General features: G+C 42.8%; 1 protein-coding gene across 3 annotated transcripts in view; it reads right to left on the bottom strand.

Annotated features, from left to right (window-relative positions):
* Nucleotides 1-7,570: 7,570 nt before the first annotated feature.
* CACNB4 (calcium voltage-gated channel auxiliary subunit beta 4) overlaps nucleotides 7,571-18,721 on the bottom strand; it is a gene marked incomplete at both ends in the record, with an annotated part of 61,524 nt that continues 50,373 nt past the window's right edge. For 2 of the 3 annotated variants that reach the window (XM_084289302.1, XM_084289303.1), the window contains 3 exons: nucleotides 7,571-7,831; nucleotides 11,853-12,038; nucleotides 16,879-16,974. In XM_084289302.1, coding sequence (XP_084145428.1) covers nucleotides 7,571-7,831; nucleotides 11,853-12,038; nucleotides 16,879-16,974 — 543 coding nt within the window. Of the gene's footprint in view, nucleotides 7,832-11,166; nucleotides 11,233-11,852; nucleotides 12,039-16,878; nucleotides 16,975-18,721 lie in introns of all 3 variants that reach the window. The other variant, XM_084289304.1, reaches the window with a different exon arrangement.

Here is an 18,721-nt window from a genome sequence, read left to right on the forward strand (position 1 = left end):
TAAACGTTTAAGCCCCTGCACATGCACTAGATACATAAAAGTCAGAGTTGATTCACATCCTAATTACACAGCTTACCTGCTGAATGTATTTCTGTCCGTCGAAGGCAGCCCCAGAAGGCTGCAGAAACACCACGGCTGTTGCAGGTGCCATCAGCCCAGCAAATGCAAGAGGAGCCCCCGGCACCCGAGGAGGAGGTGGGTGGCAGGAGGCAGAGCAAGCAGCAGCCCGTGGTGGGCTCCGTGCAGCGCCGCGCAACTTGGTCCCCCACTGCCATGCCTGCTGAAAGCACAGGCCCTCAGGTTCAGAGGGTCACAGCCTTTGGCTGGGCTGCTCTTACTCACTCTGAAGTCTCTTTGCTTCCCCAACAACCCCAGAAGGAAGCTCGCCCTGTAATTCCACTCCTGCAGTTGCTTTTTGGATTTAGCTAAAGGTAGCACCTTTCAGTGCTTTCTTGCTTTCAAGACACTATAAACAGCACTTGGTTTTGCTTCAATTACTCCTTCACTCCTTAATACCTCACATTATTCTGGTAAGAGTTTCTTTCTAGGAACAAATGTTGAACTGATATGAGATCATCTGGGGATCAGATTGAAAGACCACTAACGTTCCTGAGAATCCTTCAGCTGAGCAGTTGGCCGAAAGCATTTTATTTCTTGATGGAGTAGTGAGACATCACACAGATCTCTGTACTTCTGGGTTGCGACTATTTCAGAGCAGATAGACTCAAAAATAAACCTCGTTCATCTGAGCAGATGCACGTCTCTCTCCAGAATCTCATTAATTTTGACTAAAAATGCTAACACGTGAAGCTGCTTCCAAAAACTATCGTTAAACAATAAAAATGCCACAACGTTCTCAACTGTTTTCATGACTCCTCAGCAGTTTCCCAGTCCTGAGTACTGAACACAGAGACTCAGAAGACTTTTGAACGTTGTTTGTAGTTTTTGATTTATTGTAGAAAAGTTATTGTAATGCAGGTCGGTTTTGTACATCTAAATTCCATAAAACAAATCCATAGAAATGAGGATGCTACCAGCATGCAGTCTGCATCGTCTTTTTTAAATGATTCTGATCACAAAAATAACAACACTTTCTTTTTTTTTTCTTGGAAAGCCACTGAAAGCCGAGGGAGAGCAGAGCATGCAGCACTGTACACATTTGCATAGTATGTTTTACCCAGCATGCCTCGTCGAATGCTACACAGACAGTATCTATAGAGGTAAGAACAGAAAGGGGCAAATCAGCAGAAAACGCACATTTCGGGGTATCTTTTCTGGCAGAGGCAGTGATGTCTTCACCACGGTGACTCTGACCTGGCTCCCGGCGAGGCTGGGGCAGCTCGGCCAAGCCATCGCCGGGATCCAGGCGCAGCGACCAGCAGATCTGCTGGCAGCTGAGAAGCCCAAGGTCCACAGTTTGCAGCTTGAGTGCTCGTTTCTTCTTTCTGTAGCCCTCCATTCCTCACACGGACACATGGTTGCACTGCCCGATTCTCCCCATGCTGCTCCCGTGCAACCTCACTGACTTAGCCTGCTCGGGAGGAGAGCCAGGCCTGCTGCCAACGCCAACACACCTTGAGCCCATGCACACGTTCCTTAAGCTTGCTTGCCTTTCGGTTTTAAACTCTCAGCAGTGTCCCAGCGCGCCGGGTGGGCCCTTCTTCTCTCCTGCACCTCCCGGCCCCGCACACGGTAGCGTTACGGCCCCGAGTAGGGCACCAGGAGTGCTTTGTTGAGGACCTTGGGTACCGCCAGCAGTCACCTGCCACCATCGATACATTGGCCGTAACTGGAAGTTTGCTTACGTGCACGGAGTTTCAGCTTGGAGGAGGAAATCGGCAGAAATGAAGGCAGCGGACTTTGTAATTTTAAAAGGTCCTTTCTTCGTTAATTACTACGGAGGGAATAGAAGTTGTTGAAAAATCAAGTCACGTATGCAAAATGCAAGGCCTTAGGCATGAACTGCTGGAGGATCAGGCAACGAGTTAAACCGACTGAAAATGCAGTAAATCCATCGATGCTGGATCAAAGGATCTACCCAGTTTTTCAAAAATACAATGCCCAATGCAATAGTGGACTAACTGTAAATTTGTGCTATTACAAATGTGCTTCTTTTCCCTTGCTCTGTTTTTACATCATTGGCAAAATACACTGATCTGTACTGTACAATACATTTCCTCACTATATTGATTTTCTGCTTCTGCAGAGTAGGAGTAATATCAAAGGGGACTCTGGCATCAAGTTTACTCAATTTTGTTTTTCAGGAAATACTTGTAAGGCAAGTGATCTGTGGTATGTGACGTTTACGGCCGGACTTGCAAATACTGACTCTCGGACAAGGCAGTCAAACGCGGTGTCAGCAGCAGGGGTTTGCAGGACCCAGTCCAGACAGTCCCGCACTGCCACGACGTCTGAGGGGAAAAGGTGAGTCTAGAAACATCACTGAGACCAAGCCAGCGCTACGCCCCGCCTCGCCACATTCAGAGAAATCGGCTGTGAGTCATAAAAGGAATGACACGCTCTTTTATCTGCCTCAGAATAATTTCTGCCTTCTCCCCAGTTTTGTGTATGCTCCGAGCAGACTGTTGCTCTGGACTTCTTAAACGGATTCCGTGTCAGGGAGAAAACTTTTGTCTCCAGCCTAACAAAAGTCTGGATACTAAGCAGAATCCTCAGCTCTTTTCCAAGCTAATTCCTTTCACATTATTAAAATGTCCCTTTATTTTTCATTATAAAATAAATTGCACTCAAATAACAATCTAACACAGGTTATTCAAATAGCTGCTCTTCAAATAACGTACTCTCTTTTGGCCTCACTTTAACAATAGTGCTAACTTCATTTCCCCAAAGCTAAGTTGGCTACGTTACACTACCTTGCAGTCTTGTTACTCTTTGGAGAAGCAAGGATTGAAGGACTGGGAGGTGACTGCATCAAAAGACACGGCAGCAGAACACCAGGTAGCTAAACCTGCTTTAACACCAACTGGGGCAGATGACCTAATTTTAAAGTAATGACTTTTAGGAGAGAAAATAGATCTGTGTAAGTGGTATTTTACACAACACGCATCAGATTTTGATTTTGATTATTATTTTTTTCCTTTGTGGTCTCTTAATTATTTTTTCTTTAAATACGTGAAGGCTGTGGAATCAAGGACAGGCTTAAAAGCACTGAACTTGGAAAACAAAATATATCAGAGGACACATTTAATATATCCTAAAGCAAACATGACTAATGAAAGCCCTAATTTACTCAAATTAGTATGCTCTAAGGTAACAGTATTAGCAATATTATCTTGAGAATGGTAGAGTGATAGTGGGAAAGAGGTTTGGGGAGGTCTCAGAGGAGTCTACAGCACTGAGACCAAACGGAATTCAGAAGACGTGCAGTCAAACTGAACTGCAGCTTAAGGGCCTATGCACATCTAGAGTAACCACCATCATTTTCTTGTTCCTACAGCCACCTGTCCTCCTTTTTGGAATTTTCACTCCACAAGTACGTGCTAAACCACATTTTAGAAGCAAGGGACACAACAGGTTAAACCCCCAAATACCAACTTCAGAAGCTTTCAAACCTGGAGGAAAAAAAAAAAAAAAAAAGAAAGAAAGAAAAAAAAACAGTAAAATATTCTTCTATCTGCAGAAACCACCAGCAACGCCCTGCGAATGGGTGCTGGCAGCTGCCCTGCTGGAGGCACCGAGCGCCCTCCGCCCCACGCCTGCTGGCGTGCCTGGGTCGCTCAGAGCCAGCCAGAAAGACGCGGTGCCAGAAGCGGGCTCGGCAATGAGAAGTGGTGTGCCTAGCGAGACACGGGGCGTGCTTCACGAACTCCTCTTGCTTAGCAAGTACAGAATCTGGGGCGCCACCTCATTTCCATGGTAAGACGATTTTTCAGAGGAAAATCTAGGCGTAGGGCCACGCTGCACTAGCGGTGCTCGACTGATTTTTACCAGCCCACCACGTTTAGAAAATGATCACAGAATTTGGCCTACTATTTATAAACTAAAATTTGATGTAGAACGGCTTTGTCTTCCCTTTTAAACAGCAATTTCATAATATACTCACTGAGAAAACCCCGTCAGTTGTGAGGTGCACATCCCATAGGATAACTGCTCGGCCATGTAGCTAAGTATAAGAACCTGTACATCTGTTCAATACAACTTGCCAAAAAGGAAATATTTTGAATTAAGCATTTGACAATGAATGGTCTTTAAAGGGGCTACAAGATTTTTAAAATACTTTGCTAATCCATTCACAGGCACATGAATGCACTGACATATATTGTCTTTAGACCTTAATACTGCCATATCACTTTTATTGGGCAAACTATCAGCAATCCAAAAGTGTCCTAACAAAAAAAAAAAAACAGGTAACAAAAAAAAAAGTATAAACATTTCTAAAATTCTCTGTATAAGCCAGAGCTTAGGAACAGAACTCTGATCTTTACGGTAATAATATTTTAATAGCAAGAGAAATGGTATGAGGACTGGAAAATTAGTCGTACTCGTATTCATTGAGGAATACATGAACTTCACAATTTTATATAGCGCCATTGCATAATAAATCACAATACAGCTGGCTAGCATTGCTGAAGTTCTAATACAAATACTATGAGTTAACATGTCCTGATCAACATTGCAGCTGTTACTGATTACTGTGTTTCCTAAAAATAATTTATTTTTAAAAATGAAAGAGTTCCAGTAGCTCGTATCTAGAATAAATTAATAATCTATCAGCATGTTCAGTATATTTGTACTTAAAGATATATCTATCTTCAAAGAATAAAAAAACCACCAAGCAATGAGATCTGCTGGATCTTTTATAATTGAGTTCTTATATTAAAATGGAATGGACAGTGGGAGAGAAGAGGGTAAACTAATTACATACAATAGTAAAGTAAACTTAAACCCATATAATAAAGGAACTCGATAGGTTCCTTCAAGACAATACATGACTTCCCTCACGAGATCGATTTATTAGAACAAAGAAAGTAGTTTTGGCACTTCAGATGCTGCAGGTGATGGAATTTATGCATATGTGTTGTGTAGATCTTTCCCTTTACTAGCGTGACATGGAAGACTTCAAAACAAGGCTCCAAAAGGCTCTAGAAATAAATGCCATTTTTGTCTAGGAAATGATAAAGCAGTAACCTTGTTTACTAGAAAATATATGTAGGTGCTCCGCAGCTACCTGCCATTAAAATGCAAATATCTTCAAGCAATTAAATGATCTGATCCCTAATGCTACTACAGAATAAAGATAAACAGCTGTCTAATCTAGCTTTATACATCTCAGTGCATCCTTTGCAATTAATACTTTAATGCACACAAACAAGAAACTTATTAAAGCTTATAGAAAAAATGTTTTGCCTAATGCCTTCTTTCTCATGCAGGTATGTGTGCTGTACATGTAATAAAGATTTGTAAAAATTACTGGAGAATGCTCCACTGTGCTATAGCAGAAAATATTAGAGAAGGCAGCTGAAGCTACCATTCCCAGACCAGATCTCGTGGTGCTTTCTCACCCTAAATGCGCTTTTGGAATCTGCAGGCATTTAGTTGGAGAAAATCAAACGGGATCAGGTCTGTCGTGTCCATTCTCAACTCTACTACTCCAATGGATGCAGGTATTCTAAATTTTTTCTTGGTAACTGGCCCATTTGAATCACCTAGTAATGTTTAAGGATGCCTTTTAGGCAGAAGAACTGTTTAAAAAACTAATCATGCATCCACGATTTTTTAATGCTGCTAGAGATGTACATCATTTTTGGCTATACCAGATATGAGATGAATTACTTTTCTTGTTAGTAACAACAAGAAGATAACCAGACTCAATGGTGGTGGAAAATCTCAGTGATCTTTGTTAACTGGTCCAGAAAGTAGAATAAACTGTAGTATCCAGGAAGTTCAGTTAGTGCTACATGCTTTTAAAGCCCGCTTTTGGGAAGAAAAGAAGCGGATACAAAAGTCAATGATCCTCATTTTTTGCAAAAATAGTTTTGCCATGAACCTGCATAAAAAATGCATGTTCAGCATAGTTCTGTCAATTTTAGAAAATGCATGCAGTGTGGAGCTTTAGGAGTCTCTGCTTAAAGACATCAGTGTGTTGTACAAAATTGTCAGTTCTGGTAACTTTTTCCATCATACTGGATCTAAGGCTTCACTGATGATGTAAGACATAAGGTCTGATCACATAAGTTTATCTATTTAAAAAGAAATGAAGACTCAGTGGGTGAGAAGAAGTGATCATTAAGAAGTAAGGCAGCAGTATCTCCAAAGATTTATCATAGTTCTTTGAATTAAAAACGTCAGCTCTACAACTTTATGTGAGCAGATATTTTTTTTTCTGATACTCCATTTTTATTGCAAGCTAATTCTGACCAATTTCCTATTTTAACTTTTGATACTTTATGAGTGTTTAACCCCGCCCCCTTCCCTCAGATTTCACTACTGAAATTTAAACTGATGTTCTTCTGGAGAATTCTTGTGCGATGCTGGAATTTTCAGACATTCAAAGATGGATTTTGAAAGATGTAACAAACAGGTACTCAGACGTACTGGAATGTGGGTAGTCTACATACTGGGTAAGAAAAGTGTATTGTTTTTCATTTAAAAAGGCAGAATAGTAAAAATGGGAGAAAAAATTACTTATCTATCCACCAATATTCTGTTTTGGGACTACTAGCTATATTCAGGTAAGCGAGAGAAAAAAAAAAAAAAAGCCTATTCTCAACCTCTAACCATACAAACCATTCCTACGTTTGTTCATGTTCCTATTTCCCTGTATCCTGTCATAGTTCATCTTTGCTGACTGCAACACAAATGCCAGTACTGGCTAAACTAAAGAAATCATTTTGCTGCAACACTCATGCCAGGTCAAAAAATAATTTCAAACTGGAAAGTATTTTGTAACTGCTGCAATAATTTGTGATATTTGGCACTCTCAATAAATAGTTTGTTTGGTTTGTCTGAAAAAGCCGTTCTGGAAGTAAGCAGTTAGAATAAAATACTTTTATTCTAGAATAAAATACTTTTATTCTAACTCTAAATGTAAATTGAGCTTCCAGCAAACAAATACTGTAGCTGACTTTCCAGCTCCTAGTGATTTGTAATTTTCAGATTTTTCGTTTTATTTTCTTCAATTGATTGCAACATGCTCAAGTCGACTTTCCAGTCAATTCACCCGAATTCCAACAGGAATTGGCTTATAAATTGGTTCCAACTGGAACTGGTCATTTGGAATTTCCAGCACAGGAAATTATTTTATAAGTGCCTTGATAAGTATCCTAAATTACAAACTGATGTGCCTAACATCTAATGACAAGAAAAGGCATGGCTATAAATGTAAATGCTGTACTAAAAAAAAAACAAAACCCAAATACAACCTATATGATCGGGCATAAACGTAAGGGCATGGTAACTTTTTTTGTCCCCTACTTAACATCAAATGACAGCAGACTGTAACCTCAGTATGACCGCATTACATCTGCCAAATTAAGATGAATTGTTTTTCCTAGCTACGTTATGGCAAGTTATCAACTGATGAATACTATTTTTCCCCGGGTTCTTGAACTCAAAGCCTATGTCGTGAATCATGGCTATATCCTCCAGGGGATCCTCGGTTCCTATGGGGTTTGTAAGTGTCCTGGTATGAGTCAGAGTACTCTTCTTCCACTAGAGGATAGTGATCTCGGCTGTGTTGGGAACTGGAAGACAAGCGGTTCCTGCTCTTCCGAGCCCTTTCATTGTGATAATTTTCATCTGAGGTCATTAGACTTCGTCGCTCAATGGGAGAGTTCTCTGCAGAATGGCTGCTGTGCCTCATACGCTGGCTCTACAAGTGTCAAAGAATCCAAGCATTAGTACAAATAAAGAGTATTTTGTATTTTCAAGCTAGTTTTGAAACTTATTCTGAGGTCTTTCAGAATCCATCCACTTTTGAGTAATTCATTTTATATTAAAACCTGTATGCTTACAGGAATGGGTCACAACAACAGTCTGGTTCCTAGAGCTGAAAGCAGACTGATTATTATATGTATATATATGCATATATATATATAATGTAGCTATATATATATAGTATTATAATGCTTTTTTTTCTTATGGCATTCACCTTGTTAAATATTACAGGCCATTTAGCATGAAAAGTGAGCTGATGTATTCAGCATTTATCACTTTTCTCTGATCACGAACATAGTTACATTCATGCCTCTATTCTGCTTAGAAATAGTTCATCATTGACCTATGTATTTCTACAAAACATCTGGAGAGGGTCTTTTTTCCTGTTGCTTTTAAAGGTGCAGCTCTCTGAGCCCTATTTAAAAACCTCCCCAGGACCAAACAACTGATGGGCAGCTATCTAGCTGAGGGGTGGTTAAAATATTAACAAGTTCTTCCAACTAAAACACAATAAATATAATAGATAAGGCGACAGAAAATCTTTTACTGAGATAATTAAAAGATTTAGCCTCTGCTATCCTCACATTCCCATAAGGATAATGCATTACATTTGCCACACAGACAAGATTAGTTGATTAGTTTGCTTTTTTTTTTTGCCAGTGAACTGGCACGATGAAGAAGTAGCCTATGCAGAAATAACATTTACTGTCACCACACTGAACCTCTCAGCAGTCCAGCCGTCCATACTCTCAGAACAAACTCAGTCACTGCTTCTCCCTCCCTAGATTCTAGCCCCAAAGTCACTCTGCTGCTCTGTCCTTTAGCAGAATGTGCCACAACAGCTGCCCCCTCGGGGCCTCCTGCTCACAGGCACAGACAGCACCGTCTGCTCCTCTCGCTTCTGAAATTTCGGACGACGCTTTCTGTGCTACAAAACCTTCCTCCTGTTGCTACAACCTCTCCATGGCAACTGTTTAACTGCATAATTTATACTAAACGGCTTGTCTGCATGGGGAAGTAACGGTGCGGGCGGGTGTCCACTTCCAGCAGAGCAGATCGGATGTCCCATCCCGGTACGTGGATCCATGTTACCAAGGTTACCCGGAGACACCAGCCCCTGGGTGAGCGGACACAGAGGTGTCGTTCTGCACACTCACACACTCCATTACTGGGCAGCAACTCCTACCATGCTATCCCCAAGTTTTCCTTCTAGCACCATGTTTTAGTAGTGATCGTACGCCAAAGTCCACGTATTTTCTTCAAGGGCAACTTTAACTACCTGTGCTCATGCCCTCTGTCTTCCCTGCAGTAATTTCCTCTCTGGATGCAGCCTGTTGTTCTCTTGAACCCTTTCTGTTTCCCTGCTGTGACTGTGTAGCTATTCTGAGCCCACTATTTACCTCCTGAGACTGTGCAACTGCGGCACAACCGTGGTGTGGCTGCATGCTGCTGTCATGCCCCACCTAACTTTTGATGGTGCAGCACGATCTGCACCATAAGCTGGATTGCATTTTCTTCAGTTGTGGACTTAAAATGCAATTCCTGGGGGGCCTAAGAAACACATTCCCCAAGACGTGAACTACAGGGTTAAGGCCATTCACTGGAATTAGCCCAAACTATGCAGATCTAGGCCTAACCAGAGATCAGCCACAAGGGCTAACCACTGGCCCCTTGGAGCTGGTGATGACAAAACCTGCTCTTCCTACCACAGCACACCTCCCTCCTACCTGCAAGCACACGCAGCTGGATGCCAACATCTTTCCCTGTTAGGCAAGCTCACAACCAAGGGCCAAGGGGCCGCTGGCTCTGGCAGGTGCACCAGACACAGCCCCTGCAGTGGGGCTCAGCTGGAGCGTGCTGCTGAGCAAACCCTCCTCCCTTTTGCTCTTTGCTGTACACACACCAGTTAACTGCACCCTCATGTCCTTCGTGGAAGATTTAAGTTGAATCAGAAGTTTCAGTTCTCAGTAAGCTGAACTCCAAATGGCAATCGAGTTAAAAAAGAAACGCTCCCAAGTCCTGATTAGGTCAAATGCCATCAGATTGTCCCAGCGGATCTGCACCACTCTCAGGTGTGGCTGGTATAAAAAGCTCTGGGCTTCTGATATTCAGTTCCCCAAGATATCAGGCAAGAAGGAGTCACAAGGTCATAAGTAAAATTTCTTAATTTATCATAATCACCTACGCTAGTTTAATTCCTAGGATTCCTGTGGTTGCTTTAATCACCACCATCACATCGCTACATTTAAAACTGATGCAAATCCTTCCAAAGGTTTGAATTAGGGCACATCTTTTAGGAGGACAAGCACTTCAGGTGGTGGAAGTCTCTAAGATAAGCACGTACAAACACCAGAACTCCTTAAATGGGCTGCAACACTTGAGTGGCACTGAAAGGCAAATGCTGCTGTCTTTAGATGGGCACAGCATTCACTCAGGGAGAAATTTACCCCTCTGCAGAGTACTAGCACCAGTCAAGTCCCATCTAAGCCTTCACAAGTAGGGTGAAGTGGGGATTAAGTGATGCATACCTTCAGCCAGCCCACTGCACAGGGGTGATTTTCATCTTCAGTGTGAGTTTTCCCTAAGTAAATGGAGCAACATTTCACAGTCACTGCTGGTGTCCATTGATCAGAGAGAAATAAATGCCTGAAAAAAATTCTGTGGATACACCCAGTTTTCAAAATGAAACTGAAGAGGTGAAAGTTCTACAGATGGGATTTTATTGTCATGAAGGGATGGAAAACTGAAATTTTAAGGCAAGTGAAAATGGAAACAACATTTTACACGTGCGCTTTATTAGTAACAGAACAGTGTTTGTGCATTCAGCCAGTCAGGAAACAGTGACTTACTGATCCTACTAAAATCAAGCACATCATTAGAAACATGAGTACCAAATCCCATGCACCTTCTGTGAAGTGCAGTTCACCCACAGAAAAAAAAAGAAAGAAAAAAAAAAAAACACAAAAAAGCTTTATATTAATTGAAAAACACTGAACAAAGAATTGTTTCCTTCAAAATTGTTACCTGCTTCCAGATATTCTACAAGCAGAACAGAAGTTAAATTTGTCAGGTGAATTATTCATTAGAGGCAGTTTGTTCAGCTCTGCTTTTGACATACATTAGGAAGTGCACATTCCTAAAAGCCACACGCACACAAAACACCTTCTGAAACTTTCAGACTTAAAAGTTCACCGCAATCCTGATCGTTCAAGCATTCAGAACTATTACTTCAAAAACATTTTCTGTTTTCAAACTTAGTAAAGCACGTACTTCTCATTAAGGACTATTTACATGCCACGTTTGAAGTTTCAAAGTTCAGCCGTTTTTGAGCTATGCCTGTGGAAAAAAATGGTCAGAATTTTTTTCAATGGGTAAGAGATGAATATTATTCACACTCAAAGAAACTCAAACAGGTGAAGGCATTTTGCTGATACGAGAGACAAACATGGAAGTTTTTCACCCAACAGTGAATGTTTTGTGAATTATGAGGGTAACAAAATGGGACCGGAACAGCAACTGCTCTACATTCTCGACTGCAATAGCTGTTAGCTCAACTGCTGTGACAAATCATAGCTGCTTACTCTCAATCTGAGAGGATCTCATTTTCGCCAGCATTTTTTCCAGGTTCAAAATGCCATTTTTTAATATGGCTATAATGCCACTCGACAGTGTCGTCTGTCCCCTCCTCAAGAACTAGCTCCTTGCCAGAAAATTTATGGCCATTTCAGTTCCCATTAAAGCCAGAACAGTCCCAGCACTTCAGCACACAGCTGCGTCTCCACTGCTTACAGGCCTCTATGTTGAGGGCCTCTTACTGCTGGCTGTGGCCAACCAGTGGACAATAATTAATGAAACAAATAAGAATGATGCTCTATGTTACACCATTTTCCCAAAGATAATAAAAAAGAAGAATACCTGAGCTGCACTGCTGTTGGGGCTGAAATGTGTTTTCATACCTGTAGTCCAGAGATTGCAGCAGGATATGGTGAAAGTGCAGTGGATCCTAAATTTCGCCCAAGAAGAGGAGTCATGGGTGTGCTACTGGTGGTGTGAGTAGCACGCCAGTATGCCTCAAGATATTCTGCCAAGTGTTCGCAAGCGTCTTCGAGCTGATTTTCATCCAAAATTACATCAAACATTTCCTGATCACAACAACAAAGTTCGGTTCATTACGATGGTATGGAAGAAATGAGAGATGTTAAACAATTCCCATCATGCTAAGCCTTTAGAATTAAATAAATAGCAATGAGAGCACGGCAATTGCAAGGGAAAACGATATGAGTGGGCTTAAATGGTGATCAAAAGCCAAAGCTCTCAGAATTCACCAAATCCTTTCAGTGAGAGCCGCCAGATGTTGCATGGGGCCCACCACGGTCAAGGGCACGGGACTGCATGAATGAATTCACTGTGCTCAAAACCCAGCACAACAGAAGGCAGGACCTAAAGCTACTGGCCAGAGTAACACAGGGATGCTTACGTTGGTGTTGAACCCAAGACTCATGCATGCTTGCACTTCCAGAGCGACTCGTGCCCCTAGCAGAGGTTTTCAGACGAGCGATGCAGCACGCTGCTCTGTCAGCAGCCCTGCTGCTCACTGCTGTGACAGCACAGCCAGCAACCCTTCAGTCTGTCCCCACACAGTGTGTAACTACCTGCTTATGCCTAGCTAGACAGACAGCCCTGTAGCTGCTCTCGGATCTGCCAGGCCATGTAAGAGCTTTTCCGCTGCTATACACGTATTTTCAGCAGTGAGTTGCTGTACCTCATCTTTAATCTTGACTCTCACCCTAGTGGAAAAAACCTATCGTGAGATTCTCACAGGAAACGACGAGTGCAGGTGGTGCAGGTGCTGAGTAACCGATACCAACCACAGCGGACTCATACAGCTACCCAGTGGACACAGAGCTGACGTCTCCAGCGTAACATACCAGCCGCATCAGGAGGTTATTAGAAATCTCCATCCTGCACCTACCTTCTGCCCAAAAGGCTGCTCCAGCACTTACTTCAATATTAAAACCATTTTACTGGTTTATTCTTTCTTATCAGCATGGTAGAGAAATGTCTCCTCCCCTGCTGGCAAGTATGGAACATCCTTTCACTTGCAGTGCTACGAATACTCCCAACACTGCGTCCTTTCATTGAACTCAGTGCTTATTGCTCCTTCTTCTGCTCCTCTGTGTGCACACCTGACACACTCCAGGGGCTCACAAGGTGCTGTACAGGCTCAGCTCAGCCTGCTGCAAAGTGAGCAGCGATGGGAACTGCACTGCTGCTACCTACGGCCTCTTTCACAATGGGGTAGCAGCCTCATGCACTTCCAAATAGCACCAGCCAAAACTCCAGCTACTAAAGTACTTAAACCACGCAGCTCTGGGGCAGAACACGGCTTCATCTGGTATTTTGACAGAGATCTCAATTAAACCGAAATTAAGGAGGAAGAGCTTCCAACAGCCGCAGTGGAAGTGTCACCTTTTCAACAATTAACTCTGCGATACCGTAGGAACGGTGCCGGCGAGCCTCTCAGGCTGCCACTTCAAGGTCACCTGGAAATGCTGCAAAACTGGCAGGATCTGGATTCCAGGGCTCTACAGCGTTTTACAGAGAAAAACTATAAAGAAACCATTTTTTTCTCTGCAAAGAGAAAAGCTTTTTTCCTGCATTTAACAGTTCTGCTCATAGCTAAACTGCATTGGTTCTATTTCTATATATTTGTGAGGGGTTAAAAGAGTTCGAAGAATCATTGTAAAAGATCCTTGTTTGTAAGGCTCATGGAGCAAAGCAATTTCTTCCCAGTTCTCCTTAAAATGCAATGTATTGACTGCAGTGTTTTACCACACGCATAAAACATTTACTAGGTAAGCTTTTCGATACATTAGTATTTCCTAAGTGATACGCTTTAATACAGAGATATTTCCTGTATTTTTTCAGTAGCCACTGTCCTCTGCTATTGCTTTTGGTTCACTCTAGTGCCACTGTAAAATATTCTAAGTGTGCTACTCTGTCAGCAACACAAACTAAAATTGCCTATTGCTATTTTTCATTATACTGATGTGTTTCAGTTTTAGGATAGAATTGTGGTATTTTTTAGGTCATGTCACATAGACCAGAGGGATGCATACCCTCTCTTAGCATTGGCATGAATCCAAACGTAGTAACAACAATCATAATGAGATGTATACGTCCAGAATATTTACAGCTGCATGATTAGCACGGTTCCTGTTTCTCTGAGCCATATAATGTCCCTGCTGAACAGAGCCACGCAGCGAGAGGCATGCTTAGCCCTGGCTGGGGCAGCATCAGTGAAAGACTAGCAAGGAATTAATAATGAAAGCAGTTCCTGAACTTAAATATGCCAAAAAGAGAGCTATTTTTGTAACGTCTAGACACACAGCACCATCTGATTACTTAAGACTGACTTGCAGCAAATGAAAAAAAAAGAAGTGTGGCTTTTATGGTTTTCAAGCATCTTCACTTTAAACAACTAATGCTCTTGCAGGAATTTGAGCCACAACACAGACGAAGCAGGTCACGGTGCAGAAGACAGACAGGGATGTCTTTGGTCTTAGCAGTGTACCTATAGTTAATTAAATCATGAATCAACTCAGTCTTTTAATTTAAACGCAAACAAATTAAACACTCATTAGCAAAAATGAACACTTTCTGACAGCAGTGACATTTGGTTAGGAAAGTCCTGTTGGCATCACCATGGACTTCGGCTAATACATTAATATAATGCAAGCCTTTGGTGTGATTTCATAGCAATTTCATTTCAGAAGATTTTACCAGATAATTTGAACGCCGGTTTAAAAAGCTTAATTAAGGAAAACATAAATTCTGAGGGCAGAGCTCGTGGGTCTGGCTCTGAAATGTGACCTGGTACAAGGGCACTTCACCTGTGTTTATCTGTATCGCGTGGGGATTGTCTTGAAAATCTTGTGTTTGGCTCATGACAGACTCGGTTCTACCCTCCCCAAACAATTTGGGAACACTTCTCTTATCCGGGTGGGGTCCCTTTGTTGTCTTGGGCAACAAACTAGAACCGCAGGACTGGGTATTAAGGCAGACTTTACTACATCCTGGGACAGCGTTCAGTGCTATGCTGGAGGAACAAGCTGCAACACGCACCCCGTGCTGCGCGCTGCTCCTTTCAAGCAACGCAGCTATTGCATCACTTCAACTGCTGTGAGCAAATCCCACGGGAGCAAGAGGAAATGACTGCACAAAAGAGCAACTGAGGCTGTGAAATGCACACGGGTTCCTCTGTGCAGGTGGAAAAATAAATAAACCCTTCAAAATGTGATGAATGAAAAATGTGTGGCGGGTTGCTGTGCATGTGAGCTCCTGGTGATGGGTAATGCAAACAGAACCAGCCCGATTCTAACAGGTGCAGGGGCAGTTCCCTTGGCTCACCCCCCTCAGGAGCTGGGAAGGCAGCCACAGACCTTTACAGGCACTGTTTTGTACTACAGGAAGGTGTACAACATTGGTTTAGCTAATTGGACCCGAGTGCCTCACAGGAATTCTCTGTCATCGCTTTAAGACATAGCAATTCAGTAGAAAATTACACGTGAAGAGCGCAACATGGCTAACTGCTCCAGAAGAAACGGGGTGGTTTGAGCAGCTCTCGGTGCTGCTCAAAGAGGGAAATGAGGACGAGACAAGGAACAGTCTCCAGTTACTGTAACCAGACGCTGCGAGTGGCGCTGCCCTTGGCAGAGAGGGCAGAAATGAGGCTTTTCAAACCCAAAACACCCAAACATCATGCAAAACCCCCAAGATTAAGTGCTCTGACAGATCTACATCAACTACTCCTCAATTTGTGTCTGGGACATGCTCTCTGACTTGTTGGACATGAGAGCACTGGAGTAAAGGAGATGTGGCTCAGCTGAATCCTACCAAAGGGAACAGTTCGAAAGCACCATCTTTGCTCATTTTTGCTATATGCAGGAGGAGTGTCCAGAAGTACCTGAATTATCTTTTTATGGTGAGTGGGGACAAGAGGTTTAATGGAAATAAACCCTTGTGGGTCATTACTCCAGAACAAAAGCTGTTTGAACTTTGTTTTATCTGAAATTTTAAGTCAGAGAGTACGATCACAGAACCCTTCCTGGTGCCTGCTCTGAATTTCTCTGATTCTCCTCACAGTGCTTTGGTGTGAGAAAGACGGTAAGCCACAGGCTGCATTTTCTGATCACTTTCCTGGTCGGAACAGCAGCCTCTGCACTACCAGATCAATGCTGCTCACAGCTATCACACTGTAGAAGCAAGCCCTCAGCCAAGCCTGTTTCCACAGCATGGTGTTCTCTGTCATGGAAAACAAGCCTGGTTTTACAAAAGTAAAGACAAGTCTGAGCTGCCTGGTGCAGTTTCCTGCAGAGCACCTGCCTGCCTTGCCAAGCATCTAGCACCTCAGCTCCTTAAGAAGTGTGATTCGAGGTGGTATCGGTACCTCTGGGAACAGGTCTGTGAGCAGTGACCAGGCTCGGGTGAAGCACCTGGAAGAGTTTCTCTGGTGCTGCTGTGTCAGGAGGCTGAGGGAGCACAGCACGTGTGTGCAGCCACGCAGGACTCACCCACACAGTGGGCTGGACTCACTACGCAGCCCAAGGAAACTCCTCCACAGCTTCCCTCAAATCAGGGCTTGGAGACTTTGGCCCTTCAGCGCCTTCAGCCAGCGCTGCTCCTCGAATGATGCAACTCGCTAACGCGCTGCTGGAAGTTCAGTTTTACCACGTCATTTCTGCCCTGTCAGCTTGTCAAAGATAAAAGTAAACCCAGCTTCGGAGATAACCGGGAAGAAAGTAGCAAACACTTTTCTTTCTTAGCAATAAAAGCTGCTCTAGGGTTGCAGTTGCAGGGCTGTCTGAATCACTGTGAAGCGAAGCGATAGCATGTGAACTCAGCTACAATAAAGGACCAACACGGCAGAAATCTTTAAAACTCCACGTATGACAAGTTCTTTAGCCTTTCTTCTGTACTTACTGGTGGGCATTGTGCAAGTTTATCAGCTGCCACCAACTGAACGTTCAAGTGTTTACTTTGTGACTTTCCTCTAGATTTAATCAGTCGCTGCAAAACCTGATAGGGGAAAAGAGGAAAATGTGAGTTTAAGAACCACGCATCTCCACAAAGCTCAGACTGACACCCCACTGGAGGATTAACAAGTTCAGAAGCTCTCCGTTACATTTAACAAAACTGATAAAATATTGCCCTTGAATATAAGCATGAACCTTGCTGATAACCTCTCTGAAAGCTGTGCATGATTCCTTCCGCATCACATTTGATCCCTTGCAAGTATTTCAAAACCAGTGGAAATGGCGATTTTGATTTATTCTGCTCTAAGTAATAGGTTATTTATGACAAATGTAATCTGAAAGACCACAAAAAATATATATGTAATATATACATAAACAAGGATGTTGTGCTGCATAGCAATAATGCTGTGATTTCAGCTATTCAAAGGTACATTCTGGGACCAAAAGGTATTTTACACCACACAGTTTGTATTTTTTTTTTTTTTTTTTACTTCCACTATGTTCATTGGTAGATTTTCAGAGGCAAAACAGTTAGGAAAATCTAAATTATTTCTCTGTAAAATCTCAAGGAAAATGACAGGAACATAGAGAGCATTTTTTAAGTTGGAAGGACCTCTAGAGGTCTCTGTGCCAACCCTGTACTGGAAGGAAGGCCAGATGATCAGGCCTACGTTAAGGTTGAGGGAGGGCAGAGAGAAGAAATTGCATTAAACATCCCATGTCAAGTCCTGGATCTGAAAAAAAAAAAAAAAACAACAAACTTTTATTCTCTTCTTGTCACTCTTCACCTCTTCAGGCGCAGATGTGACCCTGCTCGCTCCCACGCTGCCCTCCAGCTCCCAGCTCAGCTTCACCCTGCAGTGCAGGGCCTGCTGGAGCACCCCAGCAGCTCGTGGTGCCACAGAACGAGCTATTTGGTGAAGTTAAATCACTTGGCTTGTATTCACTGAAAGGCCTTTCAGGGCAGTGGCTCCCCTAATACGAGGCACAACAGCTCTCTAGCACCAGGTAATAGCATGGTGCAATTCCTCTAATATTCACTGGTGTAATTTGTTGTTAGGCAACAGGGACCTCCCCCTGCTTCCCACTTACCTGGAAATACAGTGAAGGATCTGAGACAGGTTATTTGGTGTAAAAATAACCATTATTGCAAAAAGGAAGTTTACACCAATGTTCAAAAAAGGCATGTCCTAAAGGAACATGTGAACTGTCAGATGGAGGCAGATGTTTTCTTTCTATCCACTTACACTTATAAGAAAATTTGTTTTGTCTCCCCCTCTCCCCAGCCTTAGCTGCTAGTGATTGCTCTTGTGGTCCCAGCTGGGAGCCGTGCCTCCTGCAGATGTGCCAGCTGAGCTGCTCACCTGCCCGTGTTACACAAGCCAGGTTAGGAGTGACTCCATTTAAAGTCACCCTGGCTCAGTGTGGGCTAGGACAGATGTTGCAAGGAGCTCAACACAGAGATCTGAGAAATCGTGCAGCATCTCAGTGGCAAGGGCTGGATTTAGAAAGAATGTGTTCTGCGTGCTAGCAATTAAAAAGGATTTGCTAAGCCAGCAAAGTCTTTGTTGGATATGAACTCTGTGGGAGTTTCATCAAAATCACGTTTTCAAACAAGTGCTCGTACACCTAGTAGACATTTCTGAAACTTAGACCTAACGGATTTCCTTTGGACAGTAAGCCAAGGGAATTCAGTCAATATAAAATAAGCTTCAGAAACAATTCTAAATGCATCTGGCCTTGGGAGGGTACGTTGGGTCAGGTAACATGCTGTGCTAACGTAACCAGTT

The sequence above is a fragment of the Netta rufina genome (assembly GCF_964035555.1).
Source record: "Netta rufina genome assembly, chromosome: 6".
NCBI lineage: Eukaryota > Metazoa > Chordata > Aves > Anseriformes > Anatidae > Netta > Netta rufina.